We start from the raw sequence: 14234 nt of genomic DNA on the forward strand, positions 1-14234 counted from the left end.
TTAATAATAATAATAGTAATAATAATCTTCTTAATAAAATAAAGTTCTTGTATATAAGGAATCTGAAAATTTTTCTTTAAAATGTATGAATTGGTGGAGGAAAATAAATAATTTATAGAACTAAAGGTTAACCGAAGCGAATTACAAGATCGGGGGTTAATGATGTTGCTATTTTCGCGAATCAGTGAATAACAATTTCTGAAGACAAACACTTCCCTTGAAATAACAAATAACTTGAGCACGGGAAACACGTTCGTCCAATTAAGTGGCTCCACGTTGCAAAACATGTTTATTTGTTCAAATGATTCGAGAATGGAAAACATGTGTATCCGCCTCACGTTCCTTCGCGCACGTCGAGAGAAACATCCCAGTGCCATTAAATGGAAATTTGTTTGCTTACTGCGATCAATTTTAATATTATCTCTCGTGTCTTTTACGAGACCCCTTTGAACGATCAACTTCGAAAGAGAAATCCACTTTTCTGATCCGACTTGCCTTCGAGCCGAGTAACTGTAGCTATGCTGCGCGTAAAAAGTATAATATATCAAATTTGGCAAATGTTCGTCAGAATTTTATAATTTCTGGGAAATATTCACCACAATTTTTTAATGCAGAAAATACCTATCACAGTCTTTTAATTTTGGAAATATGTGTCGCAATTTTCTAATTTGGGAATTATTCATCACAATTTTTTAATTTAGAATCAGAATTTTTTAATTTGGGAACTATGCATCACAATTTTTTAATTTAGGGAATATTCATCACAAGTTTTTAATGTAGAAAATATCTATCACAATTTTCTAATTTTGGAAATATTCGTCGCAATTCTCTAATTTGGGAACTATGCATCACAATTTTTTAATTTAGGGAATATTCATCACAAGTTTTTAATGTAGAAAATATCTATCACAATTTTCTAATTTTGGAAATATTCGTCGCAATTCTCTAATTTGGGAACTATGCATCACAATTTTTTAATTTAGGGAATATTCATCACAAGTTTTTAATGTAGAAAATATCTATCACAATTTTCTAATTTTGGAAATATTCGTCGCAATTCTCTAATTTGGGAACTATGCATCACAATTTTTTAATTTAGGGAATATTCATCACAAGTTTTTAATTTAGGAAATATTGATCACAATTTTTTAATTTGGAAACTATGCATTTCAATTTTTTAATTTAGGAAATATTCATCACAATTTTTTAATTTGGGAACTATGCATCACAATTTTTTAATTTAGAGAATATTCACCACAATTTTTTAATATAGAAAATATCTATCACAATTTTCTAATTTTTGGAAATATTCGACGTAATTTTCTAATTTTGGAATTATTCATCACAATTTTTTAATTTTGGAACTATGCATTCCAATTTTTTAATTTAGGTAATATTCATCACAAGTTTTTAATATAGAAGGGATCAATTACAATTTTTTAATTTTGAAAATATTCGTCGCAATTTTCTAATTTGGGAGGTATTCATCGCAATTTTTTGATTCAGAAAATATCAATCACAATTTTCTAGTTTTCATTTTTAATTATTTTAGATTTAAATACGTATATTACGTAATACGTAATAATCACTATAAATACATTGTTCGATGCCAGTTGTATTGTACCACAGATATACATACAATAATACTAATTGAACACGACGAGACAGTTAGAAATAAGTGAAAGAAAATTTCCAAAATATAAATACCACGTGACAAGTAGTTACAGAGGGTTAATTCGAGATGGTAGATCTCGATTCAGAGCGGCAGGCAAAGTCGTGTATGCAAAGGCGCATAATCCAAGACAGGGAGAACCACCTGTAGCATCGAACTCATACATATATACGCTAGTAAAAGTTCGCGATTCGAGCCACTTCCGTTTCCTCTCGACTCGTCGTCGTCGAGTCTCTTAACCTGTTAACCGTGGAAGACGTGTTAACTCGTCTCTCGAATCACGATCTACGACCTGACAATTTATTTATCGAAGATCCCTATACTATTCGATATTTTTGCAACACGAAACACATTTTTGTGTGATAAAATTATGTGATATTTACGAAGATCGTTGCTAGGTATTAAAATATTTTTCCTGATAATACATTTCGAGTTTAATGAAATTCTTTGTGAATAATTATCAACTATACCTAGATTTTGAATAAATAGAAATTGGAATTTTTATTTATTATTTGAACGTAATTTAAATTCGATTTAAATGTAATATAAAATTATTTTGTACATAATTAAATCCATTATGGAATCTTACAAGTGTATATGATGTTAATAATTATTGTAATGTTACTAAATATTAATAATATCATTTTTTCTCGACCCTTGAATATTTTAAGTTGATTAATAAATACAAAATGCATCGCAATTTTTATTTATCTCTTATTTCCAAGAATTTCTTTTTCTATTATATATTCTCATGGGAATTTATAAGTTCCATAGCCATTGTTCCAAATCGAATCTATTAAAAAGTTTGAGTTGATTAATAATGTAAGAAATAGATATAAAATGTGTCTCAATTATGGACCACAATTTTTATTTATTTAGGAACTTGAAGGTAAGAAATTTTTAGAAAAATGTTCCATAGTCATTGTTTCAAATGACACCTATAATAAATTCGAGTCGATTAATATTATAAATATTAATAATATAAAATATAAATATAAATACGTCACAAATATGAATTACAATTTTTATTCATCTTTTATTTCCAAGAATTTCTTTTTCTGTATTCTCATGGGAATTTAAAGGTGAGAAATTTTTTGGAAAAATGTTCCATAGCCATTGTTTCAAATGGCACCTATTAAAAAATTCGAGTCGGTTAATAATACAAAATATAAATATAAATTCGTCACAATTATGAATCATAATTTTTATTTATCTTCTATTTTTAAGAATTTCTTTTTTTGTATTCTCATGGGAACTTAAAGGTGAGAAATTTTTTGGAAAAATGTTCTATAGCCATTGTTTCAAATGACACCTATTAATAAATTCGAGTCGATTAATAATATAAATATTAATAATATAAAATATAAATATAAATACGTCACAATTATGAATCACAATTTTTATTTATCTTCTACTTTTAAGAATTTCTTTTTCTATATTCTCATGGGAACTTAAAGCTGAGAAATTTTTTGGAAAAATGTTCCATAGCCATTGTTTCAAATCGCACCTATTAAAAAATTCGAGTCGATTAATACTATAAAATATAAATATAAATTCCTCACAATTATGAATCATAATTTTTATTTATTTTCTATTTTTAAGAATTTCTTTTTCTATATTCTCATGGGAACTTAAATATGAGAAATTTTTTGGAAAAATGTTCTATAGCCAGTGTTTCAAATCGCACCTATTAAAAAATTCCCGTTGATTAATAACATAAATATTAATAATATAAAATATAAATATAAAAAATAAATACAAATACGTCACAATTATGAATCACAATTTTTATTTATCTTTTATTTCCAATAATTTCTTTTTTTCATGAGAACTTAAAAGTGAGAAATTTTTTAGAAAAATATTCCATAGCCATAGTTTGAAATGGCTATTAAAAAATTCGAGTCGATTAATAGTATAAATATTACTAACATAAATAATAATATACAATATAAATATAAAAGAAAAATATAAAATTAGATAATCAATACGAGATGCATCGTTTCACGAATAATTATGGAAAGTGATTTGTCAGCAACATTTCTGGCAATTAAAAGGCTAGTGGATCAGTAGATCATACCTGAGCAAGCTTGCGGTGGCAACGGGAATATTAAGGTGGTGGATGACTTCCGTCGTGCAACTGCGCAGCCTAAACTTTGTGATTTGAAGCTGCGCAACTGCTGCATGAAGTCCGAGCTCTCCATCAGCGCCACGTCAGCGAAGTGAAGATCGCAAAGTATTTGGTTCTTGAACCTGCGGAGCAGAGGAAATTGATGATCGCTCGTGTCTCCGGTTAAACGCCACCGACGCGAGCTGAGTTTCTGATTAATGACTGGGAATTCGTGCTGTGTAACGAATCGATCCATGATTCCTCTGATTTCCGATACGGCCTTTTGTTAACCGAGCCTTCATCCCCCACGCTGATTTCTTTCACTACTCGATGCTCCCTTTCTTCGTTATTCGCGTTTTATCGATGGATTTTGCGGATTTTTTTGGCAAAGGGAGTGATAAGCTTAGCCTCCGGAAGATTTCCCTGTGATTTAATATTGAATTTTAAAATCCGTTTCTCTGGAAAAATTTTTAGGATCTGAAATATAGGAATTTTTTGATTTTTCTGAAAATGGGGAAAACTTTTTGGAAATTGATAAATTTAGATTTTCAAACATTTTGTGGGGAGCTTTGGAGGGATTTAATTTCCAATTTTAAAATTCGATTTTCTGGAAAAATTGTTGGGATCTGAATTATAGGAATTTTTTGATTTTTCTGAAAAGAAGGAAAACTTTTTGGAAATTGGTAAACTCCGATTTTTAAACATGTTGTGGGAAGCATTGGAGTGATTTAATTTCGAATTTTAATATTCGATCCTTTAGAAAATTTTTGCGATCCGAATTACACAGTTTTAAAAGAATTTTTAGATTTTCTTGAAATTCAAAAAAGGAAGGAATAAATTTCGGAATTTTTAGCGAGAAGCTTTGAAGGAATTTAATCTCTTGCAATTAAATTTTTGAGAAACGTTTTGATATATAAAATACAGGATTCTAGAGAATCTTTCTGTGCTTTGTAAAATATAAACAAAGAGAAAAATTCATTGCAAATTGGTAAATTTAGATTTTGGAATATTAATTTACTTGAAAAGACATTGCAGGGATTTAATTTCGAATTTTAATATTTTATTTTATCTTACATTTTAATTTTTTCAAAAATGTACGCAAATTGGGAATTCACAATTTCTCCAGAGAATTACGAATTTTAATATTCCACTTCTTTTCGTGCATTCGTATCTAAATTGCAATATTTTAAAGAAATTTTGCACGTTTTATAAAATATTTATGGGATAATATACAAAAATTTTTCACTTATATGACACGTAAGTAGGGATTTAATTTAATTCAATAGGGTTTAAAAATATTCGAATTTCCAATTTCAAACAAAATTTCATCATACCTGTTTTTAATTCTTCTTAAAATACGTATTTCTCGTAACAAATAGCAGTATAACCCGTATTGTATATTGTGTACGTATACGTGATATAAAAGTTGGCAAAATATTTGTTTCAGTAGTTCAATTAAATCGTATGTTTTTATAGGTCGGCGAGCAATAAAAATAACTGCTTCCCTGGAGGCATGCGGTAAATCGAAAATTACACGTCTTTTCACTCGAATAAATTTAATAACTTTTGCAATCACGATACTTAATATTCTTTTATATAATAATTATTAAATTACTTTACAAAATTTGAATAATTTCTCATAAAAAAAAAAAAAAAAAATAGAATAAGAAATTAAACTATAAAATATAATTTATCACCCTCAAAATTCTTCAGTTTCACACAAACTTTTAATTTTTATTTCAACCTTATTAAATATTCAGCCAATATTTAATAGTTATTTTATTTTTACTCAAATTTTTAGATATGCGATGTACATTAAAATGATACTATGTAAATTTTGATATTAAATAAGTAAATTTTAATAAATAATTAATAATTTTCCAGGAGTTCTTTATTTACTATATCACGAAGAAATTAAAAAAAAAATGTTTATAATTTTTGGAATTTACAATTAGTCATTTTGTTCATATTTTTCAATTCCTTCTTTTTGATCTAACGAAATACTCGTATCTGTTTACACACGTCAATTTAATTACTCCACCCTGTATACAACACAAAACATATGGAGATCACATGGGAAATCATGGCAAGTCCACTTTTGTCGATTGTCTAATTTCAACGTTACTTAATATTTTAAAAACGGTTTTTCAACACATCGTGAAAAAATTCTAAAGCATAACAAAATTTGTCACATACAAAGCAAGTCAAATACAATTTTTATAAACAATTTACACTTTCGAAATATTCGAAAAATGAAAAACCCTATACTCCTATATATTATCGAATTTAGAAATTACCCTCTGCGAAACAATTTTCTCCATAATGTGCATGAAACAAAAATTCAACGAAAATCATAATTTCCATAATAACTGGATCACGATTCATAAATTCTTAATTATCAAATCCGAATGAGAATATAATACATTCGAAATAAATAATTTCCCAATTAATTTATTTAAAATTTCAAACGAACGAACAATCGTAATTTTTATATTTTTCCCGCAATTTTCACCCCGTGACAAACATTACTACACTGGACACATCCCCGTGTAATTTTGGAATCAGAAATTCAGCAAAAATCATAATTTCCATAATAACTAAGTCACGATTCATAAATTCTTAATTGTCAAATCCGAATGGGAATATAATATATTCGAAATTATTAATTTCCAATTTCCCAATCAAGCTATTTAAAATTCCAAACTTAATCTTTCCGCCATTTTCACCCCGTGCCAAATATTATTTCACTGCACACATCCCCGTGTAATTTTCGAAACAAAAATCACAATTTCCATAATAACTAACTCACGATTCATAAATTCTTAATTGTCAAACCTGAATAAGAATATAATACATTCGAAATAAATAATTTCCCAATTAACCTATTTAAAATTCCAAACGAACGAACAATCGCAATTTTTATATTTTTCCCGCAATTTTCACCCCGTGTAATTTTCAAAACAAAAATCATAATTTCCATAATAACTAACTCACTATTCATAAATTCTTAATTATCAAATCCAAATGAGAATATAATCGATTCGAAATTACTAATTTCCAATTTCCCAATCAAGCTATTTAAAATTCCAAACGAACGAACGATGGTGAAAAATGATTCTCTTAATCTTCCCGCCATTTTCATATTTTTCCCGCAATTTTCGCCTCGTACCAAATATCATTTCACTGCACCATCCCTATGTAATTTTCGAAACAAAAATTCAACGAAAATCATAATTTCCATAATAACTAACTCACTATTCATAAATTCTTAATTGTCAAATCCAAATGAGAATATAATCCATTCGAAATTACTAATTTCCAATTTCCCAATCAAGCTATTTAAAATTCCAAACGAACGAACGATGGTGAAAATTGATTCTCTTAAGCTTCCCGCCATTTTCATATTTTTCCCGCAATTTTCACCTCGTGCCAAATATTATTCCACTGCACACATCCCCGTGTAATTTTCGTTGCACGAATCGATTCTCGATTCCGCGAATTCAACGAGTTTCGTTCTCCGAAATTGCTCGGATCGCGACTGCAGCATGGCCGTTTCATCCCCCTGCGTGGCGTGGGAACGCGTCCGCGATCGAGGATCCACGTAGAGGAGGATCGAGGGCTGTTTTAAACGAGAACGAGCCGCGGGAGAATGAAGATCGTGAATCCAAAGGTTTTTATTGGAAGAGTCGATCTACGACAGGCGTGCAATATAAACGTTGGCCTTTCGTACGAGTTCGAAATAACAAGGGGCATGTTTATCGTGGAAATTCTCCTTGTCCGCTAAAATAACGAAATATGACCGGGAAAAAATTCTCTGTTTATTTTTAATGGCTTAATCTAGCTCGCGATGAAGACGGGAAAAATGTATTGTACGTTTACGTGCACTATTATGTAAGAGTCTTCGACCATCCACTAACATGAACGAACATGGCTCCTTTTCAGTAGCTGGACTTAAGGGTGTAATATCTTTAAGGGTTGAATTAGTACAGGAACTTACAAATATTATGGTGAAAAGGTTAAATAAATTCTGGTTAACTTAAGAAATTTATTTTGTAATATGCAACTATGCATGTTGAATACTAAATATTAGTGTAATAAATAAAAATTGCAGGGGTGTTTTATATGATTAATATTAGAACGAATCAAAATGACTGGCATAAACAATTTAATTTTTGTAATTTTGTAATTATTACAGTGCTGTTTTTGACAAAATTAGTTAGGGTAATAAATTCTGGTTAATTTAATTTAAAAAATTTATTTAGTAATATGCAACTATGCATGTTGAATACTAAATATTAGTGTAATAAATAAAAATTGCAGGGGTGTTTTATATGATTAATATTAGAACGAATCAAAATGACTGGCATAAACAATTTAATTTTTGTAATTTTGTAATTATTACAGTGCTGTTTTTGACAAAATTATAGTTAGGGTAATTTTTCTTCAAACGAGAATCTGAAAATATAACAAATAATATGTAATACAAATATAAACATGCCTATTTATTTTTGTTAATTACTATCATTGGTGTACAGTGTATTTATGCATCAATTTTTTAGAAATCAATATAGAAAACTTTATAATTATTCTAATTTATCTAAATTAAAGAAATGCTTAAATATTTAAATGAAAAGTCGTGAATTAAAAAATTCTGATTGGAAATAACAAAAATTTAATTTTTCATTTATTTTTGAAATTTTACTTTTTCATTTAATATTTTTATTTCTACTTTGGTTTTATTAATCTTAGCTACTTTGATGTAATTAATGTCTCTCGTGATCTTTCACATTGTATAATTTTTTAATAAATTCGAATCGCATTTTCCATCATTTTATTTCATCGAATTCGAATATTTATCCGTCGTTTCTTAAATTTCTTATTTTTCCTTGACTCGATTAAATCAGTTTTAAATTATACCACGATATTCAGACGAGGAATGAATTTATTTATTGCGAAAATTAAAAAGAATTTCTGAACCCGGAGGAACCACAAATATCCGTTCTCATTAAACGTGTGTTTAATTGACATAACAAGATCAGTAATATAGATGGTCCAAGACCCTAACAGGGTATTATATTTTCCAATTCTAATAAAACTGTATCGCTGTCTGTAAATTGAGTAAATTACCTTTATGAACTGTTGATCCTTCAGATAAAATTATATGTAGAAAGCTTTTAGACGTAAATTTCATTTTTATGGCTCCCCTTACGTGTCGGTCTCCTCTACTCACCGTCTAGCCCGTTTGTAGTTGGGTCCCGTGAGATTCAGGCCGCAGCTGTTACATTTTCGGCATTATGGTAGTGATTGTTGTCGTACAGTGGTGACGGTTCTTGAAAAATTAAAAAACCAACTGTTAGTCCCTGTGATCGACCCTTTTCCTTTTTCTAATTTCAATTTCTCCACTACCAAATTTTTTGGAATATTGGAATTTTATGGAATCGTGTAAAATAGAAGGAATTTCTATTTAAAATATTAAAAATGGAAAGAATACTTTCGGTATAATTTCTGTAATTTGTTTATAGCGTAATTAGCGTAAGGGTTGAACTTGAATTTTTTAAATAATTTGTGACACTATAGGGAGGAATTCGTGTAGGAAAATTGGAAGGAATATCTATATGCGTAAAATGAAAAATGAAAGGGATATTTTTAGCATGATTTATGTGGTAAAGAAATTCTTAGAGTTAGGTATTAAAATTCAATTTTTGGAATAATTCGATTTAATTTTTTAGGATAATTTGAGACGTTATATGGAAAAATGAAAAGGACATTTTTAGCATGATTTTTGTGGTAAAGAAATATTTAGAGTTAGGTATTAAAATTCAATTTTTGGAATAATTGAATTTAAATTTTCGGGATAATTTGAGACGTTATATGGAAAAATGAAAAGGATATTATTAGCATGATTTTTGTGGCAAAGGAATACTATAAATTTAGGTATAACAATTTAGGAAAAATTTAGGAATAGGTATAAAAATTAAATTTCCGAAATATAGAATTTTCTCTACCTTTCCCTCTCTTAAATTTCCAAAATCAAAATATCATCTCCAGATACTATTTTTAATTTCGACACGCAAGCTTCTGCTTTTATTTAACATTAATTAAACGAAAAATGAAAAAGATACTTTTAGCATGATTTCTATGGTAAAGAAATATTTAGAGTTAGGTATTAAAATTCAATTTTTGGAGTAATTCGAAATGTTATATGGAAAAATGAAAAGGACATTTTTAGCATGACTTTTGTAGTAAAGAAATACTATAAATTTAGGTATAAGAATTAAATTTCCAAAATATAAAATTCTCTCTACCTTTTTCTCTCTTAAATTTACAAAATCAAAATATCATCCTCACATACAATTTTTTAATAAGATTCTACTTTTATTTGACATTAATTCTAACATTTCATAAGAACACAATAAATTTCCCAAAAATATATACCAAACACAATTTTATCAAAAAATATAAACAATTTGTACGTGTATAATCTTCCAAACACCTGCAATTCGTTAATTTTTTCAATAAATATTCATTTTTCGTGACCAAATTGTCTCGGGAAGACTCAAATAAATCACAAGAAAGGAAATTTGAATTTTTAAAGAAAAATGTGTCTTCCATGGGATGGAGCTTTTAGGCGAATGCACATTCGCAGATTCGCGAGTGAGTTTTCCCATGAACGACGAGACCCGAGAAGGGGTTTATTGCAGTAGTTGGTGAAGATGGAAAGTTAATAATGAGGGAAAGAAATTTAGCAGAGCGACTTGCTGTTTAAGATTCGCCAAAGCTCTCCGATCACTTTGACTCGAGACTTTTCGCCCATCGATGGCGTAACTTCCGGTGGAACGACGAAGAGGGTGAAAAGTTGATGAAATTAATAGAATCTCGAGGAAAACGAATTTCCATTGGTTAATCCAAAATCGATGGAGCCACCATTTACAGCTTGTTAGATTGATTGAATTTCTTGGAGAATTATTAGATTCGTTGCACATTAATTATCGTACTTCACTGGAATTTGCCTAACAGGGTTCAGGGCTGCTTCAGCGTTCCCTCACTCGCTTCTTTTTCTCTTTTTCTTTTTATTTATTTTATTTATTATATGTAGAGGTATTTTGAGACTACGATTCTTCGCAAAATTTTATTGTAAAAATTCTTGGAATTATAAATGAATTATTTTTAATGTATTGAAAATAGTATAAACGTGGCCGTGTTAGGTATTTTGCAAGCATTTATTAAAGAAGAGATAATGGGAATTTAAAAATTAGAAAATTTTCTATATTAATATTATATTTTAATTAATTTTCAATTTCCAATTTTATTGGTGAAAAATTCTTTTTCCTTAACACAATATATTTGTGCAATGTCGAAAATGCATTTCTCGCTCACTCTCTTCTTTTTCTCTTTTTCTTTTTATTTATTTTTATTTATTATTGGTAGAGGAATTTTGAGACGATTTTACGATTCTTCGTAAAATTTTTCTGTAAATATTCTTGGAATTATAAGTGAATTTTTTTTAATTTATTAGAAGTAGTATAAACGTGTTAATGTTAGGTATTGTACAAGGATTTATTAAAGAAGGAATAATGGGAATTTAAAAATTAAAAAATTTTCTATATTAATATTATATTTTAATTAATTTTCCAACTTTATTGGTGAAAAATTCTTTTTCCTTAACACAATATATTTGTGCAATGTTGAAAATACATTTCTTTCATTTTCTTATTTATTGTAATATAGAAATTGCCATTGTTCAATTTCCCCTAAGACTTTTATAAAAATATAAATATTTTTGGAGTAATACAATATACTTTTAAAAAACGTGTTAAAATAATTAGAAATATTTAATGTTTCATATAAGCAGTTCAAGTATACTGGAATATTGATCATAATATAATGTAAATACAGAAATTCAAAATCCAGTTGCTGCCATGGGAATTCTAGAGGAATTAAGAAGAAATTCTTTCTATAGTTAAACTTATCCAAAATTACAAAACAGTGCAGTTTCGTTCTCAGTAAATTTTTATACGATTAATAAGATACAATAAGATATTCAAGTATAAATAAATAAAATATTCAGCTGGTTCTATTTATTAAATTCCTCTCATGATTAAACAAGTCCAATATTACAAAATAATGCCATTTTGTCCCCAGAGAATTTTTATACAACGATCTTCATATTAATAAAGTATTCAGGCCGTTCTATTTAGCTGACCCACCCTATATCTGAGCCATTCACTGCACCAATCGATTAACTCCACTTTTTGAAAAATCTTAAATTTAAGTGTCAAAGCACTTGGTGTAGTCGTAGCTTTTTATATTTATAATAAATTTCCCTGATAATTAAGATTGATACCATTAAACGAGAAAAATTTGTTGGCCACTGAATAATAAATAATTTATTTCAGAGGTCACTTTGATTAACTCCGTACTCTAATGTAAATCGTTGCAATAATGCAACTCAAATGCACTGCAATTCAAATATAACTATAACGAAGATTCAGAATTTAATGTCATTAATATAAGGTAATCTGTAGCAGGTAGACCACAGAGTTTGAAAAATGTAGATCAGCCTTTATTATATCCTAAAGGTAGAACTGTTATAAGGGAAAAAGGAGAGACACGATGGACCTACTGAAATTCATTCCTCCTGTTAAACATGATTACTATAAAAACTTGGGAACAAATCGAAGTGACGAGTCCTCGCATACAGCTGACGAAGAAGACATCATTTATTTTGCCGAAGAAAATTAATCACAAATAATAATATATCATAACAGAACCATTAATATTCATTTCTATGAAAAATCTGTAATAAAAATATCTTATAATTTTCTTTTTCTATGTTAAAAAACTTAAAAATTTAAACACTGAATTTAAATTTATTACTTTTTTCACTTGCCAAATAGATTAACTCTTCCAGTAACATAAAAATGGTAACATTACCAACGATTACCTTTTGGCTATTTTTCTTATAAATTTTATACACCGTTAGATGAAAGTTACATTTGTATTTATGCATTCTGCAATATTTCTTTCGATTTAAATTATAAAGGGAATTTTAAAAAACAATATACATTATTTCATTGCATTTCTCCACTTTTTGTATTATGGGGTTAATCAATTTGTGCAGTGAACTCATATATCTTGCCATCCAACTTGCAATTCAACGCAAAACAATCATATTTGCACACATGACTCGTCTCGTACAGTCAAACTCCTTTGCTCAAAACTACTAGCTCTCCCTATCGAACTTCCTCGAACGACGGCCAGTATGCCGGAAAACTCGGAAAACCCGGCAGCCGCAGAACTCCAATCCCCCCCGATAATCCAATCACCGTACGACCAGCAAAAACGTCCGTGAAACGAACCTAATCCGGCGTATTCACGCAGAAGGAGCAGGCACAGGGGCGAGGAAGAGAAGAAAAGAGAAAAAAAGAATCGTTCTCATCGATCAGTCTCGAGATCCGGAATTAGACCTGGTCGCGAAGAATCCTGGATCCGCCCCTTTTTCGCGCCCTCGATCGCACATTGCCACCCCCTTTAACCATCGAGCTAATCCCACGTGAGAGATTTCGTACGAAAAACTATGATATTTCGGAAATTTTTGGGAACGTTATATTTCTTAGGAAAGAAAAATATATTCGATATAAATCGAAAAATTCTTAAAAAATTTGGGGACAAAATTAAATACATGTCATAGTTATCACGTAGAACATTCTTTAAAAATTTGTCAAATTTTTAGATTTTCGAAGCACACAGTCTTGGGGTGCCAAAGAATTGAAAATGTGTAAAAAAGAAAACGAAATTCGAATTTTTAAAAATTCTGGAATAAATCTATATTTATCTATAGTTAGATTAGAAATTTATTGTTTAAACAATATTTTTATTTTCAAAATTTCCATGTGATTACCAATTACTTTTATGTGACAAAGTTGAAAGATATAAAAGGGAAGAAAAAGTTAGAATTTTAAAAAATTGTAAATTAAATTTGCGTATATATAAGTCTACAATTTCCATAATTTTCCCACTCCTGATATTTCTCTGCAAAAATATATATTATCTATATAAGACAAAATTTAGACACAGAAACGAAAAACAATAATTAAATGATTAAAATAATTGTTATTTACATAAGAAAAAATTTAGGCAGAAATGGAAATAAAAATTGGAATATCAGCTGACATATAGAAGTCTATAATTTTCATCATTTTTCCAGTCCTGAAATTTTCCTGTAATTATGTACATGTTATTTATATATGGAAGAATTTGGGAACATGGAAAAGAGGGAAAAAATGTGGAATTTTAAAAAATTCTGAACCAAAGCAGCCTATGATTTGCATAACACCTTGAATTTCGAAATCACCCTCTAATCCCAACAATTCTCCCTCTCTTTTTTCGCGTCCTCGAACGCCCACTTCCACCCCTTTTTCCTTCTCTCCGTGTTTTATACTTAACGACCGCTCT

The 14234-nt window shown here is 28.9% G+C and overlaps 1 protein-coding gene across 1 annotated transcript in view; it reads right to left on the reverse strand.

Moving 5' to 3' along the window:
• rsh (Rap GTPase activating protein radish) overlaps positions 1-14234 on the reverse strand; it is an 86655-nt gene that overhangs the window by 22094 nt on the left and 50327 nt on the right. Inside the window, 3 exon segments of the mRNA XM_017901112.1 lie at positions 3750-3922; positions 9010-9073; positions 9076-9108. Of these exon segments, the coding sequence (XP_017756601.1) occupies positions 3750-3922; positions 9010-9073; positions 9076-9108 (270 nt within the window).

This window comes from Eufriesea mexicana, unplaced genomic scaffold (genome assembly GCF_001483705.2).
Source record: "Eufriesea mexicana isolate 0111107269 unplaced genomic scaffold, ASM148370v2 scaffold1477, whole genome shotgun sequence".
Classification (NCBI taxonomy): Eukaryota; Metazoa; Arthropoda; class Insecta; order Hymenoptera; family Apidae; genus Eufriesea; species Eufriesea mexicana.